General features: G+C 45.9%; 2 protein-coding genes across 3 annotated transcripts in view; both read right to left on the bottom strand.

The window, feature by feature from the left end:
• The window catches only part of kpnb1 (karyopherin (importin) beta 1), a 36141-nt gene extending 25217 nt beyond the window's left edge, over positions 1-10924 (bottom strand). Inside the window, exons 1-2 of the mRNA XM_055656845.1 lie at positions 10734-10924; positions 10574-10632 (exon numbers count right to left, since the gene is read on the bottom strand). Coding sequence (XP_055512820.1) covers positions 10574-10632; positions 10734-10788 — 114 coding nt within the window. The 5' untranslated portion in view covers positions 10789-10924. The remainder of the gene's footprint in view (positions 1-10573; positions 10633-10733) is intronic.
• Positions 10925-20273: 9349 nt separating this feature from the next.
• The window catches only part of npepps (aminopeptidase puromycin sensitive), a 159106-nt gene continuing 156914 nt past the window's right edge, over positions 20274-22465 (bottom strand). For both annotated transcript variants that reach the window (XM_055656842.1, XM_055656844.1), the window contains one exon: positions 20274-21420. In XM_055656842.1, coding sequence (XP_055512817.1) covers positions 21268-21420 — 153 coding nt within the window. In that variant the 3' untranslated portion in view covers positions 20274-21267. The remainder of the gene's footprint in view (positions 21421-22465) is intronic.

Raw genomic sequence — 22465 nt, 5'->3', positions numbered from 1 at the left:
CGCCAGCACCGCCATTCACTGTGATCTTCCACAATCAGTTCCCCGTTCCTGCCTTCTCCCCATATCCCTTGACTCCACTATCTTTAAGAGCTCCATCTTACTCTCTCTTGAAAGCATCCAGAGAATTGGCCTCCACTGCCTTCTGAGGCAGAGAATTCCAGATTCACAACTCTCTGGGTGAAAACGTTTTTCCTCATCACAGTTCTAAATGTCCTACCCCTTATTCTTAAACTGTGGCCCCTGGTTCTGGACTCCCCCATCATTGGGAACATGTTTCCTGCCTCTAGTGTGTCCAATCCCTTAATAATCATATATGTTTCAATAAGGTCCCCTCTCATCCTTCTAAATTCCAGTATATACAAGCCCAGCCGCTTCAATCTCTCAACATATGACAGTCCCGCCACCCCGGGAATTAACCTTGTGAACCTACGCTTCACTCCCTCAATAGTAAGAATGTCCTTCTTCAAATTTGGAGACCAAAACTGCACTCAATACTCCAGGTTTGGTCTCACCAGGGTCCTGTACAACTACAAGGAAATGAAAGAAGACACCCAAAATACACATACACTATAGTCATATAGGGCAAAAAAACAGGCCCTCAACCCAACTCATTTACGATGACCAAGGTGGCTACACAAGTTGGGCCCACGTTCCTTCAAAAATTCACTGTCCCACCTGCCTGTGTTTGGTACATATCCCCCTAAACCCATCCTATATATGTACCTCTCCAATTGTTTTGTTTTTTTAAGAGTTTTGTGATAATACTTACCTTAGATCCCCTCACCTTAAAGCCCTCTGGTTCTTGATGCCATGTATTACCAGATCCCAGTACCCTCTGGACAAACTGCCCCCTCAGGTTCCCTTTAAGCTTTTCTCATTTCACCTTGAACCTGTGCCCTTTAGCTTTACACTTCGCAACCCCAGGAAAAAGACTGACCACCCATCTTATGCACACACAGTTCTATAATCCAATTGGTCACCACTCAGGCTCCTTTATTCCAGGGAAAACAGCCCCAGCATTTTGTGTCTATCTATTTAAACCAGCATCTGCAGTTCCTTCATACAGAGCCCCAAACTACCCAGTCTCAAAACTCAAGCCCTCTAGTACCAACATCCCTGCAAACATTTTCTGCACTATTCTAGTTTCAAGTTCCCGAAGGTACAAAACCAAACAAAGCAAGAATTCTTTTTATTCATAGAAGAAAACAGTACAAAGGCAAATAAATCAGAATTTTACAAACACCGATTTTGCCTCAGTTTGGAATAAATTCAATTCTGAATACCACACTTTTTTTGGATGCTTAAGCAGATTCCGTTGTAACAATTAATAGGGAGTTAGATTAACACATGAATGAAAATAAAATTGAGAAGTGTAGTTAATTGACTGCAGTCAGTACAATGGTCAAAATAAGTTTGATTCTGATTTGGTCAATTATCTAGAGACTGCAGTCTATACCATAAAAAATAATATACCTGGAGCTACAATTAGCATTCGAGGCCCAAAAGTTATAATGATTGCATGGTTATTATAAAGTATCAACATAATATATTCCGAATTCACAGCCTAGTTTTACTGCACAAATCAAGCAAGAACAGTCTGCAGAACTGTGTGGTTTTATCTAGTTATCTAATTATTCAAACCTCTGGCATATTTCAAATCATAGTATTTTTGCACTATATCATTGTACAGCTCTTGACAAAAATCAACTCAAACACATTAACAGTGAGTTTAACGTAATACTATAACTCACATTACAGTTAGGACTTTTGAAAGACATACCTAAACTGCTTCGAGCAATCCATACGCAGTTGCTGAATTCAAAGGGACAATATAGCTACCTTTAAATTTGCTCCATTGAATCAAAGATAAACTGAAATCACATTTAGTCTACATCGCTAAAGGAAATTCATTCTAATTAATGGTGACCATTCTACATTGCCTCCAGTTAAATAAAAACCTTGGATTGCTGAATGTGACTGCAACCAACTCACATCCAATTTCCTTCATATTTAGATATCAGTAAGCTGTCCAAACTGGATGGAAGCAAACGATCGGCCTTTAGTGACTACAAAAAGGTTAATTTGATTGGTTGACAGAACTCCATAATACCAAGCAGCAAAAAAAAAAAGGCTTTAGTAAACATGACTAAAACGCCTCTTAGTAACAAATCAGGTACACTAATACATCAAGCAATCTAAATTCATAAGTATAAACGTCAGTAAAACTACTAATGAATCAGTCTGTTGATTGGATTAAGAGATTATACTTAGAGTTGAGTTGCACAATATGGATAAATTCTATCATGGCTGATTGAATGCTCTGTTCCATACTTTAAAGTTGAAGACAAAGTACAACTTTATGAAATGCTTACAACAAAATGGCAAAATAAATTTGAATATTGGACAGGAGTAAATATTGAACATTCTAACGATTTAGTGAAAATTGCGTGGAACTTGAAAGCAAGGCTGAAATTTAGCCAAAGGCAAAACGTGCAGCTTGCCTATATGTTTTGTGTTGCACTATGACAATTCCATCATAAATACTGAATTAGAAGAGTGCAGCAAATGCACATTAAACAAATAAGGATGAGCATTTGAGAAATCAAGATGGAATTGAGGAACTAGCTTCCAAAACAGCCCAATACAAGAAAACCTGAGATATAGTAGACTTGAACTTTCAACCAATTACATTGCTTTACTAACAAGTATGGGGTAGTAATGAACAATATCCAATAGTCCAGAAAATCTGGCAGTCTGGGGCCAATATCCCAAAGGTGCCAGATTATCAGATTTTTATTGATTTAAAAATATATGTTGTCCCCTACACCAGTGTTCCATTCCTGAGACCAGTTTGCAAATCTACCCCACCAGTCTCACAAATGTTCATTTATATGTTTGGGCCTTACACAAATCAGACATTTATAAAGGTGGGGAGGACCTGTACCCAAACAGTTGTTGACACTAAAAACTGATAAATCCCAAGGACAATGATCTATATTCCAGTTTTGAAAGAAGTGACTTCAGCGAGAACCCTTCAATTGATCTGCAAATGATGGTAGCAAATAGGGTCCCATGATTTAAGATAGGAGGCAAGAGAAAATGGAAATACCTATAGATTCAAGCAAATGTCAGAATTTATAACAAAGGTTATAACAAAGCTCAAGCTGAATGAAAGCTTAATCATGAATTCAACAGTTCATGCTGAATAAAAGCAATATAACCCAGAAACACTTTAAATAATCCATGATGCTAACAAAAGCAGTTTTTGATTAAATGCAGAGGCTAGGTAACGTGAACAAAATGCATGCAGGTTCAGTAGGCAGATTGGCCATTAGATGATTTGGGTACAGAAATAAAGACGCTGAAGGACAATATTCAGCACTGGGACCACTGCTGCTTGTAATATATACAACTTACTTGGACGTAAAATGGTCAGGAAGTCATGATGCAGCTTTATAAGACTTCAGTTACGCCACATTTTCAGTATCAAGTGTAGTTCTGGTCGTTCCACTACAGGAAGGATATGGAGGCTTTGGAAAGAGTTCAGAGGTTTACCAGAAAAGATGCCTTGATTAGATTAAGGGGCATAAGCTACTAGGAATGGTTGGAAAGACTTGGATTGCTTTCTCTGGAACACCAGAGGTTGCAAGGAGACCTTGTGGTTTATAAAATAAGAAACATGGATAGGATGGTGCATGTGACAAATAAATTTGAACCTTTGATAGACAGTTGGAACCTTTTATCCCAGGAGGGGGTAAAAAAACTAAAGGGCTTCATTTTAAAGTGAAAGGGGCAAGTTTTGTTTTAAACACTGCTATTGTCGAGTGCCTGGAATATGCTGCCAGGCTTGGGGCAAATATGACCATTGCATTTAAGACACTCTTTAATAGGTACATAGATATGCTGGGAACGGAGGCATATAGATTATGTGTGGCAGATAAAAGTCGGTCTTAGCATCATGTTCGGCACATTGTAGGCCAAAGGGACTGTCTTTGTATTGTACAGTTCTAAAGGATGCAAGATGTCATTGAAATGCTAGAATTCTTAGAGCACGACCAACCGAATGCAGGGAAAATGTGGTTGAATTACTGAGTATCCAAATAAAGAATTTAAGCGTGACAAAAATCCTTGGAACTCCAAGGGATTAGGGGCAAATGGCCGTCTTAATTTTACGTCGTCTACTCTACCAGCTGGAATCTTGTCTTTATTCACAATGTAATCTATTTCCATACCAACAAAGCATTTTATTTTATCACAACCCTTTGCCTTAAAAAAAAATCTACAACCAGGTTACAAGTTGTCACATCCAAGTGCCTGAAATGGGAATCAAAATTCCAATGTAGTAAGCTAGTTTCTTAACTGCTTGAGTTGTCCATTTCAGACCAATGAAAAACCAAGACCCACATCCTTGCAGCATAATTGGGACATACAAATATATTACCAAAAGGGAAGGATAGAGATCGTCAGTTAATCTATCAGATTTCTCAGAAGGTACAGTTCATAGCTTTAGAAGCATTCTCAGGTCAGCATGTCAGGCATACCTTTCCTACAGTTTAATGGAGTTGGTGGGGATAGCATCAATGGGGAATGGTGTAGCTTAAATTAAGACTGCATTCAGTCAGAAAACTGAAATGGGAAATATAGATATCCATTGTGTTTTTTAAAAAGAGATACAGCATAGATACAAGTCCTTCGGCCCACTGAGTTCACGCCAACCATCGATCGCCTGTTCACACTAGTTTTGTTATCCCATTTTCTCATCCATTCCCTGCACACTAGGGACAATTTTCCTACAAATCCCCACTTCTTTAGGATTATAGGAGGAAACCAGGATTTCTGAAGGAAACCCACATGGTCACAGGGAGATCATGCAAACACCACACACATCTCCCAAATTAACTTGGACAGCAGTAGCTAAGCTGTCAAGGCAGCAGCCCCACCAACTGTGCCACCTCACAAACTTAGGGATATTCAGTTTAAAACACAGGTTCAATATAGGACCAGGAAGGAAACCAGTGACAGACACCCTGCAGACTTCCTTGGAGCACAGGTGGATGAGGGGTGATCTTACAGAAGTGTATACGATCATGAGCGGAATAGATAGCACCCAGAGTAAGGGAATCAAGAACCAGAGGACATAGGTTTAAGGTGAAGGGGAACAGATTTAATAGGAATCTGAGGGGTAACTTTATCACACAAAGGGTGGTGGGTGTATGGAACGAGCTGCCAGGAGATAGCTGAGGCTGGGGCTATCCCAATGTTTAAGAAATAGTTGGACAGGTATATGGATAGGACAGGTTTAGAGGGATGTGGCCCAAACGCAGGCAGGTGGGACTAGTGTAGATGGGACATTTGATCGTTGTGGGCAAGTTGGGCTGAAGGGCCTGTTTCCATGCTGTATAACTCTATCTAGCTATCTAACAATCTAAATAAAACTTGCCCAAATGCACAAAATTAAAAAAGACGAGTGAACTATTGAAAAGTCAACAGGCGAGCCACACTGGAAGCATTGTGACTGAAAAAAATGGTGATAAATTTACACCACATAATTGAGGCTTGCTTCTATAGGCCAGCTATGTTGGTGCTTCACTCTTTTCCAAACTGTAATTCCCAACAAGTTATCACTGCCAAAGTCAATATCTCCACCCATTTACCTACTTACATTCTCAACCGTGGATTTAGTGCCCTCATATTAACTTCCATGACTTCTAGTTCTCTATCGAATAGTGTCCTGTGGGCCGGTTTCCAAAACAACTTCTCCCCTCAGAAAAACTTTAACTATTAGTTAGCAATTTCCAAGGCAGTGAAATGCCTTCAGTGTTTCACAAGAAAGTTAATAAAATGTACCAGTAACCCATGTGAAGGAAATACCGACACAGATCACCTAAAGCTTGATTTGAAAGTAAGATTCCATGAAAAATCCTCACTACTTTAGCTGAAAGGAACAAAGGTATAAACGGAGTATGCTCAGGTTAGAATTGAAGGAACTGCAGAAACTAGACAATAATAGAACTGAAACTAACACTGAACAGGGACTTTTAGAATAAGAACAATTTTAAGACTTGGGATAAAGAGAATTTGATTTATTCCTCCTGGTTGGGTGGTACATCAGAGCAGAGGTACAATAACAATATACTTGGAGCCACAAAGACCACTATCACTATTTATTTGCCAACGAGCAATGGGGAAGGGGCAGATTAAAAACACAGAACAGGGTCACATTCTCTCCGTGTTTAGGTACATCAAGACAAGGTGAAAACCATGATCTGAACTCGCTTGCTGAGCCATACTCAAATTACCAGAGACAGCAAGTGACAAAACTATAGATAACCCCACGACAAAACTTGCAATAGTAAAGCTCAATTCAAATCACTCGGGTAAACCCACTCTTCCTGTCCTGCCTTACCCTATTCTGGTCATATTTTCAAAATTGCAGCTTAAAAATTGTTGCTCACCTTGCTTCTTTACTCCCTGTTAGAAATGCCATATTATCTAAATGGTGGCCGACTAGGAAAAGGGGAGATGCAGCGAGACTTGGGTGTCATGGTACACCAGTCATTGAAAGTAGGCATGCAGGTGCAGCAGGCAGTGAAGAAAGCGAATGGTATGTTAGCTTTCATAGCAAAAGGATTTGAGTATAGGAGCAGGGAGGTTCTACTGCAGTTGTACAGGGTCTTGGCGAGACCACACCTGGAGTATTGCGTACAGTTTTGGTCTCCAAATCTGAGGAAGGACATTATTGCCATAGAGGGAGTACAGAGAAGGTTCACCAGACTGATTACTGGGATGTCAGGGCTGTCTTATGAAGAAAGACTGGATAGACTTGGTTTATACTCTCTAGAATTTAGGAGATTGAGAGGGGATCTTATAGAAACTTACAAAATTCTTAAGGGGCTGGACAGGCTAGATGCAGGAAGATTGCTCCCGATGTTGGGGAAGTCCAGGACAAGGGCTTAAGGATAAGGGGGAAATCCTTTAAAACCGAGATGAGAAGAACTTTTTTCACACAGAGAGTGGTGAATCTCTGGAACTCTCTGCCGCAGAGGGTTGTCGAGGCTAGTTCATTGGCTATATTTAAGAGGGAGTTAGATGTGGCCCTTGTGGCTAAGGGGATCAGAGGGTATGGAGAGAAGGCAGGTACGGGATACTGAGTTGGATGATCAGCCATGATCATATTGAATGGCGGTGCAGGCTCGAAGGGCCGAATGGCCTACCCCTGCACCTAATTTCTATGTTTCTATGTTAGAATTCGGGAATAATGCGAATTAACAAATTTGTGTAGCCTGTGAGATGCAACCTTAGATATATACTTTGACTCGAGAAACAATTGGGAGGGATGGAAGTCTCAATCAAAAGGCAAATGTACCTCTCCCACTACCTCATTCCCAGTCACAACCTACCAAGTAGCATTCCATTAAAATTTTGGGATTATGACCAGTTCTTTGTCAACGTTTCATAAGGCACATGTTATCATGATTAAAGCATTATTTTTTTTAATCTGGCTTCTCAGAACTATTTAAAATCACATTCAGTATAGCAAGTAACTGCAAACAAACGGGTGACCCCTGTGTGGGTTTTCTCCACGATCTCCGGTTTTCTCCAACACTTCAAAGAAGTACAGGTTTGTAGGTTAATTGGCTTAGTATAATTGTAAATAGCCCTAGTGTGTGTAGAATCCTGATTTGGTGGGCCGAAGGGCCTGTTTCCACAGTGCATCTTTAAACTAAACAGCAAATGGGTTTTATGGTAATAAACAAAGATAACCTGTAACAGGGAATGTTGGAAATAATCAGCCTGGTCCAAGCATTTTGCTTTATATGTTGGATTTCTGGTACAAAAATGAACAAAACCTTCAATCACTGACATCCCATTATTCTCAGAAATAAAACAAATTGTTCTTTAGTGTCAAAGTGGAGAAGAGCCCCCACAATCACTTTCAAAATATCCAAATCATTGCACAATCTGGAAAGAACTTTAAGCAAATGAATTTTAAATTAACCACTACCCAAAAATGAATTGCATATCAACCATAATTCATAAAATGGCAGAAATACTTGTGTAAATCCCTAACCCTCCCAAATATTTCCAGTCAAGAAAATACCAGCCGTGCATTCTACCAGATCCGTTGCAATTTATTTTTTCAAGGTTTGAATGAGCATACGTGTTATGAAATGTCAGTTTAAGTCACCAAGAAATTCCATGCGATTGTTTATATTGATTGAATTTCAGTAGATCCTAACTAAAATCTGACATAAGCAGAAATGATTCTTATCTCGGAAAGCGCCCCCTAAATCGCTGAGGTCAATCTGGGAGGATGGAGGGGAAGGGCGGTAAAGGTTTATTCATATTAAATGCTGATCTCAGTGCATCGTGTCCGACATTGCGGGAAGAGAAAGGGGAAAGAGCCTGAAGGAGAGCAAACCAGGCCGAGGGAGAGTAGAGTAGGCCAGGCGAGGCCAGGTGGAGCAGAGAGACCAGGCCGTGCCGGCAACGTGCGCTCGGGCCTCGCCTCCCAGCTTCCCTTCCCGTCAACCCAACTTGACTGGAAGCGGAAACCCAACCCCTTCGGCGCGCTCCTATTGGCCACAGCCTGCCGGTTCTCGCCCCCATTGGCCGCTCCGGCCGTCTATCAAGGGGGGGGGGGGGGAAGGGATGGGGGGGGGGGGGGGGGGGGGAAGGGGGGGGGGGGAAGGGGGGGGAGGGGGGGGAGGGGGGGGGGGGAGAAGGAGAGAGGGGGAGGGAGGGAGAGGGGGGGGGGAGAGGGGGGGGGGGGGGGTGGGAGAAGGGACAAGGGGGTGGGGGGGGGGGGAAGAAGAGAAGGGGACGGGGGGGAAGGAAGGGGGGTGGGGGGGGAAAAGAGAAGGGAACGGGGGGGGGAAGGGGGGGGGAAGAGAAGGGAGAGAGGGAGAAGGGGGGGGGGATTGGAGAAGGGAGATTGGGGGGGGAGGGAAGAGAAGGGACGGGGGGGGGGGAGAGAAGGGACCGGGGGGGGGAGGCCAAGGAGAGGGGGATGGGGGGGGGAGGAGGAGAGGGGGACGGAGAGAAGAGGGGGGAAGGAGGGGGAGAGGGGGGAAGGAGAGGGGGATGGGGGGAAGGAGAGGGGGGATGGGTAGAAGGAGAGGGGGGAGGAGGGGGGAGAGAGGAGGAGAGGGGGAGATGGGTAGAAGAAGGGGGGGTGAGGGGGGGGAAGAGGATGGGGATGGGAAGGAAGAGAGGGGGGGGGGGAAGGGGGGAAGAAGAAGGGGGAGAGGGGGATAGGAGGGGAGAGGGGGGGGGGGGGGAGAGGGAGGGAGAGGGGGAAAGGAGGGGGTGGGGGGAGAGAGGAGAGGGGAAGGGGGAGAGAAGGGGAGGGGGGGGGGAGGAAGAGAGAGGGGGGGAGGGGGAGAGAGGGGGGAAGGAGAGGGGAGAGGGGGGGGAAGGAGAGGGGAGGAAAGGATGAGGGGGGGGGGGGGGAAGGAGAGGGGGGGAGAGAGGGGGGGAGGAGGAGGGGGAAGGAGAGGGGAGGGAGGAGGAGAGGGGGGGGGGGAGAGGGGGAGAGGAGAGGAGAGGGGAGGGGGAAAGGAGAGAGGGGGGGAAGGAGAGAGGGGGGGGGGAGAGGGGGAGAGGGGAGAAAGGAGAGAGGGGAGGAGCAGGAGAGGGGGGGGGAGGAGGAGAGGGGAATGAAGGAGAGGGGAAGAAAGGAGAGGGTGGAAGGAGGGGATGAGGAGAGAGAGCTAGGAGGGGGAGATGGGAGGAGGAGGGGGGGGAGAGGGGATGGGGAGGAGGAGGGGAAGACAGGAGATGGAGAGAGAGGAAGGATGGAGGAGAAGGAGGGGGGAGAGTGGGGGAAGGAGGATAGAGGATGGAGTGGGGGATAGGGGGGAGAGTGGGGGGAAGGAGGATAGAGGATGGGGAAGGAGGATGGGGAGGGGAGAGGGGGGGAAGGGGATGGGGGAGGAATGGAGGAGACAAGGGGATGGGGGGAGAGTGGGTGGAAGGAGGAGATATGGGGGGAGATGGGGGGGGGAAGAATGGGAGGGTGGAGATATGGGGGGGGGGGAGAGATGGGGGAGGGTGGAGATATGGGGGGAAGGATATGGGAGGGGTGGAGATATGGGAGGGTGGAGATATGGGGGGGAAGATATGGGAGGGTGGAGATATGGGAGGGTGGAGATATGGGGGGGAAGATATGGGAGGGTGGAGATATGGGGGGGAGGAGATATGGGAGGGTGGAGATATGGGGGGGGGAGATATGGGGGGGGAGATATGGGGGGGGGGGGAAGTGGATGGGGAGATGAGATATGAAGGGGAAGATATGGGGGGGGAGATATGGGGGGGGGGTGGAGATATGGAGGGGGAGGATATGGGGGGGGGGAGTGGATGGGGAGATGAGATATGAAGGGGGAGATATGGAGGGAGGAGATATGGGGGGGGAGCAGGAGGGGAAGGATGGAGGGAAGGGGGAAGGATGGCCTTTTGTGTGTGTGCTGAGGCCCCGGCCTCGCGGTCTAAATCGCAACGGACCATAAATGACACCAAATAAAAACGGCCACTCCCTCCCACCCAATTCAATTCAAAAGAATGCGATACCGACCAGATTCTCAACAGCCGCCTGTTCCAGAAACTTCTGCGCCGCCTCCAGCTCGTTACGGTCTGGAGATGGGGAGAGAGAGAGGGGGTGAGTGCGGCCGAGGGCTTCGAGCGGGGCCGAGGCCGAGGCCGAGGAGCCGGCGGGCGGGCGGGCGGTCGCTCACCTGGAGAGACCGTCTTCTCGAGGATCGTGATCAGCTCCATATTAACGAATCTCATGTGTGAAAAGGTGGAGGATTCGCTCAGCTCAGGCAGAAAGGGCCATAAACGGGTGGGTGGGTGGGTGCGACGCGCGCTCGCTCGCTCGCTCGCTCCCCCGCGGGCTCTGAGGGAAGGAGGAGCGGGTGGTTGTGAGGAGATTGTCCGCTCCCGGCCCCGCCGCCGCCGCCCGGCCCCGCGCCTGCGCACACGCCCTACTCCCGCCGGCGGCCCGCCATGTAACGCCGCCTCCCATTGGCTGCGCCGCCCCCGCACGTCAAGTGCGCGGCCAGCCCGGCGGCCGCTATTGGACGGGCATCTCCTCCCTCCCGCCCCATACCAACGCCCATTGGTCGGGCCGCTCGCCCGTCAGCCGCCAACGCCATCTAACAGCGTCTCCTATTGGTCGCACCTCGCTCCCGCCCCACCCGCGCACGTCATTACTCAGCAGCCGCTATTGGTCATGCGCCTCATTCCTCCCGCCCCTCTTTCTTACGCCCATTGGTCGGGCTACACGTCTGTCACCTTCCGCGTCGTGCGATTGGCCGAACGCCGCCTCGCCATGCAACGCGTCGTGCGGTTGGTCGAAGGACTGCGTTCCCGCCCGACGCGATGTAACGCGGCCTACCATTGGCGACAATGTGACCTATGATCCATGGCGGCTCAAACTGAATCGGCGCGGCGATGTAACGCGCGGTCTGATTGGCCGAGCGCCCGCACACGGTCCCCCTGGCGCCTAAATGTGAAAGGCGGGAGATTCCCCTCCCCCTCCCGCCCGCCGGCTGCGGCCCAGCACCCGCATCTTTGCCGTTGTCGGTCCGGTGAGCTGAGCTGGCGGAGCTCGTTGCGGGGTTAGGGAGGAGGGCGATGTTCCGGGTGGCGCCGGTGTAGACCCAGGGGCGCGGGTGACGTTTGTACTTCCCGCCCGTTTCCAGGGAGATGGCGGCCGGGGCGGAGCGCGGGGAAGATGGCGTCTCCTGTTCCCTGTCCTCTCCCCCCCCCTCCCCCATCACCATTCCTCCCACCGCCTCCTACACGCTCCCCACCTCCCTCACTCTCCACGTCCACCAGATTCAGGGACAGTTTCTTCCCAGTTGTTATAATAATAATATATTTTATTGTCAGTGCAACGAGATTTAGTATGCAGCTTCCAACCGATGTAAAAGAAAAGTAAAATAAATAAATAAGCTGTGTGACGTGACCATCCAGGGGGGGTGGGGGGCACTCAGCAGGGCCGGTTCAGAGCCGCTTTAGCTCTGGGAATGAAGCTGTTTCTGAGTCTGGAGGTTTGCGGGCGTAGAAGGCCTTGTAACGTCTGCTGGAGGGAAGTAGTTCGAACAGTCCGTTACAAGGGTGTGAGGAGTCTTTATGGATGCTGACGGCCTTCCTGAGGCACCGTGTGTGGTAGATGCCCTCCAAGGCTGGTAGCTGTGTCCCAATGATCCTCTGCGCTCTGTGGACGACGCGCTGAAGAGCTCTCTCCGCGCAGCTGAGATACCACACAGAGATGCTCTCTGTGGTGCAGCGGTAGAACGTTGTCAGCAGTTGTTGGGGCAGACCAGTCTTTTTTAAATGTCCTCAGAAAGAACAGTCGTTGCTGTGCCTTCTTGACCAGTGCAGTGGTGTTGGTGGACCATGTGAGGTTATCAGGCAGTTGAACCATCCTACCACAACCTGAGAGCAATGCTGAACTACTGTCTCCCTCTTTGGTGACCCTCGGACTATCCTTGATTGGACTTTACTGGCCTCACCTTGCACTAAATCATAATAATCATACTTTATTAGCCAAGTATGTTTTGCAACATACGAGGAATTTGATTTGCCATACCAATAAAAGAAACAGACCACACTCAATCCATTTTACCATCCACCACAGTGTCTCCTCCGCATTCCTCAAAAAAAATTCAATCTCTTCCCTTCTTTGTTCTCCCGCGGTCGGGGGCCTCAAGCTTTCCGTTGACATGACGATCTTACTCCCGTCGCCGGCGGCTTTTGGGCGATCAAGCTCCTGCATGGGGGGGGGGGGAATCTTAGTGTTATCCATGTATCTACACTGTAAATTGATCAGATTGTAATCATGTATTGTCTTTCTGCTGACTGGTTAGTGCACAACAGAAAGCTTTTCACTGTACCTCTTCCGATGAACAGCCACTGCCCCTCCACATCGTGTCCCTCACCGGCAGCCCCTCAGGGACCCTGTCCCTCTTCCGACCCCCACCTGCCCAGGTCATCCCATGTCCACAGCCCTCTCAAGGTTGCTGTCTCCTACCTCCCCCTCCCTTGCCCCCGGCCACAGACTCCCCTCATTGACGCTGCACCCCTGCCACACTTCCCTCCTCGTTCCGCGTATACCAATTACCACCCATCAGGGCCACTGCCTCTCCCTTGCCGCCCCCCACACTCCCCACCCCCCATTGTCCACCACTCCTGGCCATCCATCCCCTTCCGGCCACAAACTCCCTTCACGATCGCTATCCATGCCCCCCACCACCGAGGAGCCAACGACAATGCGCTGGGTTGAAGGAGCCGACCATCGATCCAGGACAGCAGGCCTTAAAAGTCAGAAAAAAAGAAATTGCACATCTCCTTGGGCCAAGATTAGACATTTCAGAGACTTGGATGTTGCAAGGTGGTGACTGCGTGCTGGTCCAGAAAATTATTTATTCTACTTGTGTATAGTATGTTTTGACTGGATAGCATGCAGAACAAATTCTTCACTGTATCTGTACATGTGGCAATAAAGAAACAACTGAAAAGGCCTCAATGTCACTAAATGTTTCTCCACTTTGAGCATCAAAAGCCTGAGTTTTCTAGAGGACATTTTTTACACATTGCTCACCTCCTTGAGACAATAGACAATAAGTGCAGGAGTAGGCCGTTCGGCCCTTCGAGCCAGCACCGCCATTTAATGTGATCATGGCTGATCAGTACCCCGTTCCTGCCTTCTCATATCCCCTGACTCCACTATTTTTAAGAGTCCTATCTAGCTCTCTCTTGAAAGCATCCAGAGAACCTGCCTCCACAGCCCTCTGAGGCAGAGAATTCCACGCACTAACAACTCTCTGTGAGAAAAAGTGTTTCCTCATCTCCGTTCTAAATGGCTTACTCCTTATTCTTAAACTGTGGCCCCTGGTTCTGGACTACCCCAACATCGGGAATATGTTTCCTGCCTCTAGCATGTCCAAACCCTTAACAATCTTATATATTTCAATGAGATTCCCTCTCATCCTTCTAAACTCCAGAGTGTACAAGCCCAGCCGTTCCATTCTCTCAGCATATGACAGTCCCGCCATCTCGTGAATTAACCTTGTAAACCTACGCTGCACTCCCTCAATAGCAAGAATGTCCATCCTCAAATTAGGGGACCAAAACTGCACACAATACTCCAGGTGTGGTCTCACTAGAAACTGCAGAAGGACCTCTTTGCTTCTATATTCGACTTCTCTTGTAATAAAGGTCAACATGCCATTTGCTTTCTTCGCTGCCTGCTGTAGCTGCATGCTTACTTTCATAGACTGATGAACAAGGACCCCCAGATCCCGTTGTACTTCCCCTTTTCCCAACTTCACGCCATTTAGATAGTAATCTGTCTTCCTGTTTTTGCTACCATAACCTCACATTTATCGGCATTAAACTTCATCTGTCCACTCCCCCAACCTGTCCAAGTCACCCTGCATTCTCATAGCATCCTACTCACAGTTCACACTGCCACCCAACTTTGTGTCATCTGCAAATTTGCTAATGTTTGAATCCCCTCATCCAAATAATTGATGTATATCAAGTCAAAGTCATTTCCTCGTGTCAGCCTGGTAATCTCTTGTGGAATAGCAGGCATATGAAACTAGGTTAGATGGGACATCATGGTCTACTGGGATGATTGGGCCGAAGGCCTGTTTCCGTGCTATACGACTGTATGATTCTATAATACCATGCTATGAACTGGTGCAGAAGAGATTGACCAAGATAGGCTTGAGGTATAAGGGGAGGTTGGATAGGCTGGGACTTGTTATTATCTTTGCAGCATTGGAGGCTGTGGGGTGGCCTTATTGAGGTGTACTTGAGGGGCATGAATAAAGTGAATGCCCAGTCTTCCCTTCCCCCCCCCCCCCTTCCCAAGGTGAAGGATTCTCCAACTAGAGACCATATGCTTAAGGTGAGGGGTGAAATAATAAAGAGGGGACTCAGTACAAATTTTTCGTTCAGAGTTGTCTGTAGCTGGAGTTGCCAGAAGAAGCTATGGAAGCTGATATTATGGTTTTTGAAAGCCACTTGAACAGATATGGATAGGAAGGATTTTGCGGACTATGAGCCAAATGCAGGGAAATCTGACTAACCCAGTATGCCAACTTGGTCTGCGTGGACAATGTGGGCTGAAGGGCCTGTATCCATGCTGCACAGCACAATGACAGAGCATGGAATAGCGTGTCTATTCACGAATCTTGGACAGGCAAATGAAAAACAGCTTGTCCATCGATAATAACTGAGTAAGTCGGGTCTGGGCACCACAATCTTGGCTGGAATAGGAAGTTACACTTTACTGATACTTTTGTGCCTGGCAGAGAACATATTTGTGGTATTTTTCCAGTGCTTTGAGGTGCCTTCTAAAAGTAATCTAGGGTTCACAAGCATAGAGAGCACTACTACCACTCACCCCACCATGTCCATGCAGACCTTTTGATCAGGCAACTGAATCATCCTATCAACAACTAGAGGAGAGTGCTCCTGAGCTACCATCTACCTCATTGGATACCCTTTACTTGGTCTTTACCTTGCATTATACGGTATTTATTTTATTCTGTACACTGGACGGCTTGATTATAATCTTGTATGGTCTTTCCGCTGACTGGATAGAGTGCACCAAAGCTTTTCACTGTACCTCGATACACGCGACAATTAAGCTAAACTAAAACCTTTTTATTCATCTACACTAATCCCATGGGACCTTATCCTGTATCCACCACCTACTCTGGCCAATAATTTCAGATATCAACTGCTACAGATGCTTAATAAAACAAAACTTACCGTAACATTAACTTTAAAACTCCCACTCACCCAAAAAACATATGCTCTCTTGGTTTTGTTACTTTTCTCTACCTTATCTGTCTTTTATGACTTGTATCCCAATGGATCTTGTGTTCTTAGTATCTAGTCTTGACTCAAACATCCTTTTCCTTATTTGGCCAAAGGTTCTCCCAAACATTGAATTCTTCGTTCTTCAACCTGTTCAACTGCAGGTTAGATCATTGAGGGCGATTAAAGAGGGAGATAAATGTTTGGGAAATTGAGGTCTGGGGCAGATCAGCAGTGTTGACATCAAATGGCAGGGTAAGCTTGAGGGGCCGAGTGGCCTAGTTCTGGTTTCATCTTGCATTCTACGTCGAATTATCTATTCAAAGAGGAAGACACACATCTTGATAGCCAGGGCAATCCCTGTAGTGAGCCAATGTGTTTTAAACAACTTAATTACTATTGGAGTTATTGTGTGTTGCATAGATTGGCCACTGCTTTTCCTATATTGCAAAGTAATTACACTTCAAACACTCAATGAGCCATAAAACACTATGAGAAGGACAGGATGTGAAATGCATTCTATAAATGAGAGCTGATTTTCTTTGCTTATCCCTTCACCCAGATATCAAACAAACCATTTATTTTGCAGACTGGCACAGCACACTGGTTCGCCTCAGCGACTGCAGGTTCAAAGCCCGGTCAGGCTAGCAGAGGAAAGGGCAGAGAAAGCTTGGAGGGGGAAGGAGGTTCTACTGCAGTTGTACAGGGTCTTGGTGAGACCACACCTGGAGTATTGCGTACAGTTTTGGTCTCCAAATCTGAGGAAGGACATTATTGCCTTAGAGGGAGTGCAGAGACGGTTCACCAGACAGATATCAAAGACAAACCATTTATTTTTTAGCAGACTGGCATCAGCACAAAATTCTGGGGTTCGCCTCAGCGACTGCAGGTTCAACAGCCAGCGGTCAGGCTTTAGCAGAGAGAGAAGAAGGGCAGTGGTGAATCTCTGGAACTCTCTGCCACAGAGGGTAAGGCCAGTTCTTGGAGGGCCCTTGTGGCTAAGGGGGTAGGAGAGACATAGACGGTACAACCATACTGACGATGTGGTGAAGGGCCGAATTCCTCTAATTTCAATCCATAGAAACATACTTTTTTCCTATTCCAAAGCAATTTTTTTGCAATCTTTCAACGATATTCCTGATCTTATCTACCTCGTTGTGGCCCTCTTGCACTTTCTCTGTAGTTGTAACTATATAGTTTGCATTCTATTTTCTCTTTTGTACTATACTCGTGAAGGGACATTGCACTATTGTGTAGAAAAGAACTGCAGAAGCTGGTTTAAATCAAAGATAGACATAAAATGCTGGTGCAACTCAGCGGGACAGGCATCATCTCTGGAGAGAAGGAATGGGCGACATGATATCCCCGGACATCAATCTGTAGAAGGGTCTCGGCCCAAAACGTCACGCATTCCTTCTCTCCAGAGATGCTGCCGGTCCTGCTGAGTTACACCAGCATTTTATGTCTATCTTTGACATTGCATTAATATTTGGTATGACTTGCCTGGATAGCACACACGTTTTTCATTGTATCTCTGGGGTTGAATATATGTCATAAGTTCCTGTGACGCACCAGGAGCCACTTTGGGTTTTAGGTTTATTGTCACTTGTATCACGGTACAATGAAAAGCTTCATTTTGCATGCTATCCCAATCAAATCAGATAGTACTATACATCAATATAATCAAGCCAAACACAAGTACAATAGGTAGAGCAAAGGGGAAGATACAGAGTTCAAAATATATTATTCAGCACTGTGGCGTAACAATTCCAGAGACAAAGTCCAATGTCCACAATGAAGTAGAGGTGAATCGGACAGCACCCTAGATTGTGGAAGGACTGTTCAGAAGCTTGATAACTTGGGGAATGAAGCTGTTCCTGTTTTGTGGTGCATACATTCAAGCTGCTGTGTCGTCTGCGTGACGGGAATGTGGAGGAAATGACCAGAGTGGGAAAGGTTTTTGATTATGTCAGCTGTTTTCCCAAGATTGCATGAAGTGCAACAATTTCATAAATACAAACTGAAGAAGCTTTTCCAGAACTGGAACGCTTGGACAAGAATCCAACGGTCAGGGTGATGATTTCTGGGAAGTGAACATGAAAAATGGCGCAATATTCATCACCACTGTCCGAAACATTATCTTGCAATTCCCAATTGCACCGTTTGGGAGCAATAACGAGGCCAAACTTCCAGAGATCAGGGATTTCATTTCACTTGAAGGACAACACTTGTGTACACTACTGCACTTTTACACAAGTCACAAGTATATGAATGATCAGACATGACCCATCATTTCTCATTGCAATGTAATTAAACATACACAGCAATTTATTTGATCAAATAAGCTAATTATCTGAATTTATCTGCTCTACCTTTACACAGAACTTCACATAGATGTCGGCAGAAGAAATTGGACATTTTGCCTATTGGCTTCTAAACAACACATGACAACTCCAGACCCTAGAGCTATTTACATCACCTTGCATTTGGATCCATCTTTTCCTATTCCTCTCCCACTGGGTGCAATGCAAGCTCGATGTCAATGACTATCGGAGAGCAGAAGGGTGGGAAGAGGTGTAAACATGATTTTAATTGGTTTAACACCCCATCCATCTCATGGTGAGCCAGATAGGCACTGAGTTCCTTTCAATTATTCAATAGATCAAAGCTAGTTTGTGATCAAACTACTTAATAATTAGTCTTAATAATCCTGGTTAATAAAACTCAACCATAATTTAAAAATTCAACTATCAACCTGGCATCAATTGACATTTAGGGTTATAGAGTCAGAGCATAGAAACAGGGCCTTTGGCCAAAATCATGTGTGCCAATCAAGATGTCCCGCCCAAGCTAGTCCCATTGCCTGTCTTTGGCCCATATCCTTCTGAACCTTTCCTAGATTCTTGGTCCTCCAAAATATTCCAAATGGAATTTAAACTGGAGGTGGTGAAGAGAGGGCTTAAGCCAGAAAGGGTTATTGGGAAGAAAGAGCTACTTTAAAATGTAGTTGCATCTGGTTGGGTAACTATAGTTGGGTGGAGATTATTCCATGCTTTAATTGTGCGGGGAAAGAACGAATTGCTGTACACATCTGTCTTTGTAGCTGGGATCACAAATTGGATCGAATGCCCTCGTCTGCTCCTAATTGGTTTGGGTTTGGTGTAGGTCTTGTAATCTATGTCGAGCTGACCATTTAACATTTTGTAAAAACAGGTCAAACGGTGAGCTTCACGTCTGTCTTGGAGAGGGTTCCACCCCAGAGAATTCAGAAGTTTGGTGACACTCGCTTCTCTCTTATAGGTGTTAGTAACAAATTGGGCTGCCTGTCTTTGGACACGTTCGATGGAAGAAATGTTTTTATTTGTGTATGGGTTCCATGCTGCAACTGCGTAGTCCAAATGAGGTCTAACGAGGGTGAAGTATAGCTTCTCCTTGACAGAAGTTGAACAATGATGAAAGTTGCGCCTCAGAAAGTTTAGGAAAGTTTAGATTGTAACCTGTCCAAGTATTTTTAAATGCTATTACAGTATCTGCCTCAACTACCTCCTCTGGCAGCTCATTCCATATATTGACCACCTGCTCAGTGGAAAAGTTGGCCCTCAGGTCCACATTAAATCTTGCCCCTCTCACTTTAAACAGATGTCCTCTTGTTTCCAATCTCTCACTGAAAAAACTATTCTCAACATCAATGCACAATGACACGAAAGTTCATAGAGCATGAAACATTTTCTTAATCACAAATAATTTACCCTCTCCCATGCTACACATCAGGGAAATAGCCAGTGCAACCTCAGTCCAACATAGTTAAAACCTTTTTTGCCCATCTCCCCAAACCTTTGAATTCTACCTCTCAGTTCAACTCCACACAGCTAACATCTTCAACAAACACAGGGGTCCCCAATTAACAGCTGATGTGGATCTTTGGATTTGTCATCATCTTCCACAGTTAACAACCAGGTCCGAGTCATACCACATGGAAACAGGCCCTTTAGCCTACCGTGTCCATGCTGACCATCAACCACCCATTTGCACTAATCCTGCATGTCCTCTCAACATTGTGCCACTCACTTCCATGGTAGTGGCAATTTACAGTGGCCAATAAACCTACCAACTTGAGTGATTAAATTATATCTGCACTTTGGCACCTTGTTCACAAACTGGTGTTCCCAACAATGCAGGACCCCCAAGGACCACAGTGTAAAGTTAGCAGAAACATCATTGCTCAAACATGTGGGGTGAGACTTGAACCCACACAATCTTCAGGATCTGACTTCAGAATGTTACCACCTAAACCATGGATGACACTCATCAAACGGGCCTTCTCTCCATCCAACAGCCCTGGTGCTCATCAAACGGGCCTTGGCTCCATCTAACAGCCCTGGTGCTCATCAAACGGGCCTTGGCTCCATCAGGTACAGACAAATCAAGAGACTTTGCACTTTGACAATTTTTTTTTTTATTAACACCAACTGTATCTTAAAACAAAAAGCACAACGAATATTTCAGGGAAGCAGTTTGACAATTAGTTTGATGACCTTCTCCAAGCAAACTGAAGCCACGTTAAACATCAGATTTTTGTTAAAATCAGGTGCAGCCCATCCCTCCGAATGCTTTATGTATTTTGCAGGATTAGTACAACATGGCTCTCTTGTTTGCAAGTTAATTCTACCATTTACAAAGATGTCTCCCACATACATCCCTCCCCACCCCTCCCAATACACACCAGTTTGTACCAGTTTTAAGGCTTTCAAAATGGTTATACGTAAGCAGAGGGATCAGGACTTGCTTTTGTTGCTACTCTTCAGCAGTGTTCCCAGGCTAAGGGGTCTTTAACTCACATCAATTTGTTCAAGTATTAAAGTTATATAATTTCTTTTAAAACAATTTCTGTGCTAAATTGTAAATTAACAGTCAAAATGGCCTGGGTATACACACCACAATTCATGCATCCTATTCTCATAATGGTCCCTAGCCCATTTCATTTTAAAATGAAAGCTCATCTAGTACAATGTTTTTATTTATATATCCTATTTTTATTCGACGTGGCTGTTATTGAGATGGTTTTTTTCCTCTTTATGAAGGACATGAATGGTTAAACTGAGGCCTAGAAATAATTAAATAAGAATTAACTCGCCTTGACCAGGGAGGAGGGAAGTAATTACATTACCACAATATAACCAGCAGGTTTGCTTCAGTGTTCTAAGTTGTCACCAATCAAACATTATAAGACCATGCCACTGTCTGCACGCACAATAACACATTTCATTTCAAGTGCCAATAGCTTTATTTGTCTCTCTTAAAAATGAGGTATAAACTACATTCATTTCCAACCACTGTTAATAGGCAACAGGTTCTAGCCATGAAATATACTTTCCAACTCCCCTTCCCGTGGCAAGGCAGTGGGACGATGGTGGCTCAGGGCTCCTCTGATCAGACGGTTAGGTGCGCTGCTTTGCGCTGCAGCAGGTACTGTTGGATGGCCTCCGCGTCGCGCTTCAGCCATGCTCCGTTCAGCAGAATGTTCTCGCAGGACTGTTGGATGGTTCGCTCAGCTGCAGGGGCCGGGTGAGTCTCGAAGAAGCTCTGGAATGGAAGAGAGACGGTGATGGAGAGTGGCTTGCAAACTTGTGATGCACAAAGGCCATAAACAAGCACCATTACTATCGCAGGATAAAGACCAAAACTAGGAAGCTTAATGTGCAGAAACTAGTTTCGGGTCGGCCGTGGAATCTGAATTCAGATCTCCAAACATCACACCATTAATTTAAAAAATGCAAAGATTTACTGGAACATTATTGTAACCAAATGAAGTGCTCTATACTCAACAACACAATAACACCAATGGCTGGAACCACTGCTTTCAGTGTTATTGGGGCGAGTAGGTGAGAGTGGACATTGCCAAGAGCCACTGGAGAAACTCCTTACTCATCAAACAGGATCACTGTCATTGGATCGTGGCTATTCACCAGCTCCTTATACGATTTAACATCTGACTGAAGGAATGACACTTCTGAGCCTCTTCACGTCAGAGCAGTACTTCTTCACTGCCTCACCCGCTGAGTTACTCCAGCATTTTGTGTCTATCTTCGATTTAAACCAGAATCTGCAGCTCTTTCTTACACATCAGGAAACCATTTTTTACACAGAGAGTGGTGAATCTGTGGAATTATCTCCCACAGAAGGTAGTTGAGGCCAGTTCATTGGCTATACTTAAGAAGGAGTTAGATGTGGCCCTTATGGCTAAAGGGATCAGGGGGTATGGAGAGAAGGCAGGGATGGGATACTGAGTTGGATGATCAGCCATGATCATATCGAATGGCGGTGCAGGCTCGAAGGGCAGAATGGCCTACTCCTGCACTTATTTTCTATGTTTCTATCACCTTGCATCAAGTCCATCTACTCTCCACATTAGCCGTGATACCTGGAATAGAGCAGCTCGAGAAGACGATGCACAGGACATCATGCTCTGCCACTCCAATGAGTGGACTCACCAAGTTGGGTTTGAGTCCTATTCATTATCCTTCAATAAATCTAATCTCACAGAACTGAATTTAAAAATTTGTTAATGTAAATCGGATATCTTATAGTAAATACAATAAAGAACTTGCACATCGTGGTAGTTAATTTG

This window comes from Leucoraja erinacea, chromosome 27 (genome assembly GCF_028641065.1).
Source record: "Leucoraja erinacea ecotype New England chromosome 27, Leri_hhj_1, whole genome shotgun sequence".
NCBI classification, from domain to species: Eukaryota; Metazoa; Chordata; class Chondrichthyes; order Rajiformes; family Rajidae; genus Leucoraja; species Leucoraja erinaceus.
This window is presented reverse-complemented; position numbering and strand designations above follow the sequence as displayed.